This window comes from Diaphorina citri, unplaced genomic scaffold, assembly GCF_000475195.1.
Source record: "Diaphorina citri unplaced genomic scaffold, Diaci psyllid genome assembly version 1.1 scaffold6207, whole genome shotgun sequence".
Lineage (NCBI taxonomy): Eukaryota > Metazoa > Arthropoda > Insecta > Hemiptera > Psyllidae > Diaphorina > Diaphorina citri.
The window spans coordinates 744-5,234 of NW_007383583.1; the positions used below are offsets into that span (position 1 = coordinate 744).

Consider the following 4,491-nt stretch of genomic DNA (forward strand, 5'->3'; position numbering starts at 1 on the left):
GATGATCAAAAATCTTAGGCACCCTGGATAGTAATTTTAAGTTACCCTTTGGACAATATTAGGTCAAAATACTACTACCATTTTAGAACTCCTCATTTTAATTAAGATCAATAAAATATCATAAAACCCGAAAAAGTACCCATCTGCTGAAATTAATAAACGTTGTTTTCAATTAAATAAAGAACAAAACAATTTCAAAATGGAATGGTTGTTTTTAACAAATTAGTCAATACCAATATTCCCACTGAATGATTTTATTGAAAAAATAAATGCATAAAATCTTGTGCAATTATTTGACATAGAGGTGTAGGTAATGGATAAACAAAACGATCCTTTGTAAAATTTCCTCAAAACTTTCTAACTCACGAAGCATGGGAAGGGCGGACTTTGGACTTTCTTCTGTTTGGTTTGAACTTGGTTTGATAGCCATCATATTCCAACTAATCCTGATTAGTCACTGAAGTTAAGCAACGTCGAGGATGTCGCCTGAGTGAAGACCCACCTGTATTCGACATACAAATGAGTTCTCAAGCACTAGCCTTGTAATCAAGAGATCGCAGGTCACTCAGAATTTGAAGCTGTTCATTCCTTTTTGTCCGACTTATTCTGGGCTGCCAAATCCTTCTTATAGTTTCGCAGAACATATTTATTGAAACTATAACCCCAGCGTTTGAGTAACCACAAGGGTAATCGCTGTACGAAGAAGTACTGAAACATAATAAAAAGAACACAAATATCATTAATTTGAATTCCAGATCTATTTTTACAGTCCTACATGAGCTCTATTTTTGAACATTTTCATTCGCTCTTGCACAGAAAGCCCAAAGAGTATTCCAGAATGAGACCGAAGGATTAGTGAACAAAGGTAGAATTTTGAGATTTATAATGTAAAAGAAAGTAGTAATATTGTTACTCAGGCCCTTGTCCAATACCCAGATCTAATCTTATTAAGAGTACGACTATAAAGTTCCTCTGTCTGATCACCAAGAAATCAAGTAGAAAATGCTGAAGCAAAAGTAAAAAGGTCTCTTACTTGAAATCCATGTAGCCAATATCCAGTGGTCGTATCAGTAACTCCCAAAGTTTTCACGGCGCTCCTAGCAAACTGTTCCGGGGTGGCTGAAAGCAGTTTGGACTTCTGGCCACTTGGGTTGAAATCCGTCATTTTGGAAGACACCAATCCTGGAGAGAGCAGCTGGAATGTGAGCCCAGAATTTTCATATTCTATGCGTAGACCCTCGGTGAAGTATTTCACGTAAATCTGTAATTGAGGTATACAATTAATGTTATGGTTGATTATTATGGAAGGAAAAATAAATATACCTACCTACCTACATACAATATGTCAATTATGTATGCACATACTAATACAGGAACAAGGGTTTTATATTTTTTTTCTTGCGTGCGTAATTCCAATTGAACTATCTACAGTTAAAATGACATCAAATAAAATCGGAAAATCAACACAAACAAATTAATAACTATTAGGTTTTATATACCTCATTTCGTTAACTTATTGGCATAAACTATTCTAAGGGGCTCAATATTTCGTTAGGAGGAGTTTGTCGGGATGAGGGGAGTTTGTCTTATACCCAACAAAGATCCCTTATCTCTTTGTTGGGTATATGAACGGCTCTTATTACTGCAAACAGGCGAGGCTCCTAGGCATACTGTGTAAAAAATAGTCATTCGGGGCTTAGCTCATTTAGGATCGTTCGTTCAACTTACTTTGGTCGCTGCATACACGTTAAATAACGCCCAAGGGCTGGCTTCCGATATGGAGGAAACATTGACAATGGCACCCCGACCGTTGTCTTTCATCCGAGGTAGAATCAACTTCGTCATAAGTGTGGTAAATACAACGTTCAGACTCAGCGTATCCCAAGTCTCTTTCTCGGTATCTTCGGTCAGGGATTTGGGGTAGGAAGAAAGACTGCCGACATTGTTCACTGAAATAGTAGAAAGGCAAATTAGATAGATAGTAAGGCAGCCTGCCATCACCATTCGGCCACAGCTGAAGCCGCTACAACAACAGTACAAAGGTTTTGCTATCAAGACCTTGATACTTCAAAATCCCTAAATTTTCTACTGGAAAAGAACAATGCTCCTAAATTTCCAACCTTTGATTTCCGAATTAAATTTCCGCTTTGCATCACACCATAAACAATAGTAGAGTTTTGGAAGCTTACAGCTGAAGCCACTACAACAACAGTACAAAGGTTTTGCTATCAAGACCTTGATACTTCCAAAATCCCTAAATTTTCTACTGGAAAAGGACAATGCTCCTAAATTTCCAACCTTTGATTTCCGAATTAAATTTCCGCTTTGCATCACACCATAAACAATAGTAGAGTTTTGGAAGCTTCTGATTCCATATCCTTCACCGAATTGATACCATGTACTGGTTTTCTTACCCAGAATGTGGACTGGATGGTCACCTAATTGATTTTCAACAGCTTCAATTGCGGCTTTGGTCCCACTGAGATCCACTGCAATGATTTTGGTCTGGACTCCATGGAGAGATTCTAAGGAGTGTGTGATGGTTTTCTTACCCAGAATGTGGACTGGATGGTCACCTAATTGATTTTTAACAGCTTCAATTGCGGCTTTGGTCCCACTGAGATCCACTGCAATGATTTTGGTCTGGACTCCATGGAGAGATTCTAAGGAGTGTGTGTTGTTAGACTAACGTTTTTTGGGTCACCCTCACTCTGTATAATTGTGAACCGGCAAGAGGACCCCACAAAATTGGTACATAATTACAAATTATTTCGAATGAAATTAGTTCAGGATAGGTACCTACCTACATTAAAAGATGTATTTGTAAACTATTCAAGCTCTATCAAAACAAAATTATATGACGACATAAAACAACTAATTATCACAACCTTTCACTTGGCCCCTCAAAGCTACCTGTTATGGTAACGACAACATTTCACCTAGAGCACAAATACCTATTTCAGTTACTGTTAGCTGAATTCCGTGTCAAATAAAAAAGAAGATACCTCGTGATCGTGAGAACTAGGAAAGTCACAGCTAAAATCAGAATATTCTGAATATTCCAGAGGAAACTCCGGGAAATTATCCGTGTTGGAAGAGTCACTCAGGAGGAAGTCTGAGGTTAGAGATTGTTCCTGGTCACTACTGGATGTTAAAGAACTAAACGGAATATCTGGTGTAGTACTCCAAGTAGTGTAGTCACTGCTTGCTAGGGATTCTACATCTCCATCAGAATCCAGACTAGATGCTCTCAAAGTATGAGACAGGGCTGATATGTATTTCATTGCGAGCTTCAAGGTTGTGATTTTGGTCATCTTTTCATTACTGACATTTTCATTGATGAAATGAACAGTGGGGATTGCGTTCCTCAATGTTTCAAATGCATCATTGATTTCTTTCATGCGATGTCTTTCACGAGCGTTTGCTGTTTTCCTTCGATATTTGCTCAAAGGTGGAGGCTTTTGCTTAGGTTTCTTTTTCACTTTGTTCCTTGGTTTGAACAAATTCTGTACGATAAAGTCACCGGTATCCTCTTCTTCATCTTTCTTGTTACATGATCTCGGTCGCAGAGAGTAGCTTTTGGCTTTCTTATTGTTGTTCAAATCTGCCACCAAAGCCATTCTTTACCACTTTTCATTTGCACCCAATTTTTCGAAATTACACGACTTCTGACGACACTTTCAGAATAAGTAAATTATTCAATGTTGAAATATAATCAGAACATTTAGAAAATATTATCACATATCAGTTACACAATGATTTTGTCAGTCATAACTCACTAAATTTTCATAGAAAATTACGAAATAAAAATTAAAAAGTAAGGATATAAAAGGTAGAAACAAAGTTAGATAATGTTGAAAACCTAAACGTTAAAGCATGACTGATTCAAAGTAAACTAGACGCGTTTAGCAAGAAGAGAAGAATCAAGAAAGTTATGGCTCAGCCCCACTCTTCTCTTGAACTCGTGCAAAGTGACTCACAAACCCACTAATAAAATGGTTTAATCATGTTTAAAATTAATCACCACCCATGCGATTCTGAAATCTATGACTGGGGAATATTTTATTTCAATGGTGATAAATTTTATGAATTAAATAAATTTACCCGTTTTCTTCTAGATATGGTATTTTCTCCTTTTTTCTAAACTTGTATTTGTGTTGCATCGATTGAGCAAAGTCACTTTTAGTTGTTTGCATGGGTGTATAGCTAGAATCCGATAAACATTAAATATCGTTTTCTTCTAGATATGGTATTTTCTCCTTTTTTCGAAACTTGTATTTGTGTTGCATCGATTGAGCAAAGTCACTTTTAGTTGTTTGCATGGGTGTATAGCTAGAATCCGATAAACATTAAATAATATAAGATTGATGCACTTTCCGGTCATAATCCTATCACTAGGTTTTCGATTTTTGAAAAAATTCAGTGATCAATCCAAAGAAATAATTATGTTAGATTTGAGCCACAAGTCGATTTAGTGGTCATTTTGGCTAA

At 36.7% G+C, this 4,491-nt stretch overlaps 2 protein-coding genes across 2 annotated transcripts; both read right to left on the reverse strand.

Annotated features, from left to right (window-relative positions):
- Nucleotides 1-230: 230 nt before the first annotated feature.
- Nucleotides 231-2,757, reverse strand: LOC103521884 (hydroxysteroid dehydrogenase-like protein 1). The gene is made up of 5 exons (XM_008486987.2): nt 2,728-2,757; nt 2,415-2,643; nt 1,729-1,949; nt 1,034-1,261; nt 231-708 (listed from the first exon to the last, which is right to left on the reverse strand). The coding sequence occupies exons 1-5, from the start codon at nt 2,755-2,757 to the stop codon at nt 583-585; spliced, it is 834 nt and encodes a 277-aa protein (XP_008485209.1). The 3' UTR covers nt 231-582.
- Nucleotides 2,758-2,926: 169 nt separating this feature from the next.
- On the reverse strand, nt 2,927-4,211 carry LOC103521882 (helix-loop-helix protein delilah). The gene has a single exon (XM_008486986.3). The coding sequence runs from the start codon at nt 3,618-3,620 to the stop codon at nt 2,970-2,972; it is 651 nt and encodes a 216-aa protein (XP_008485208.1). The 5' UTR covers nt 3,621-4,211; the 3' UTR covers nt 2,927-2,969.
- Between the last annotated feature and the right edge of the window lie 280 nt (nt 4,212-4,491).

What these genes read in the sequence shown, in the direction of transcription:
- LOC103521882 (XM_008486986.3), bottom strand. Translation starts at nt 3,620, where the DNA reads ATGGCTTTGGTGGCAGATTTGAACAACAATAAGAAAGCCAAAAGCTAC.
- LOC103521884 (XM_008486987.2), bottom strand. Translation starts at nt 2,757, where the DNA reads ATGTACCAATTTTGTGGGGTCCTCTTGCCG. An exon ending in ACGTGTATGCAGCGACCAAA is followed by an intron (nt 1,262 to 1,728) that starts GTAAGTTGAACG and finishes CCTCAATTACAG; the next exon opens with ATTTACGTGAAATACTTCAC. An exon ending in ATTGGCTACATGGATTTCAA is followed by an intron (nt 709 to 1,033) that starts GTAAGAGACCTT and finishes ATTATGTTTCAG; the next exon opens with TACTTCTTCGTACAGCGATT.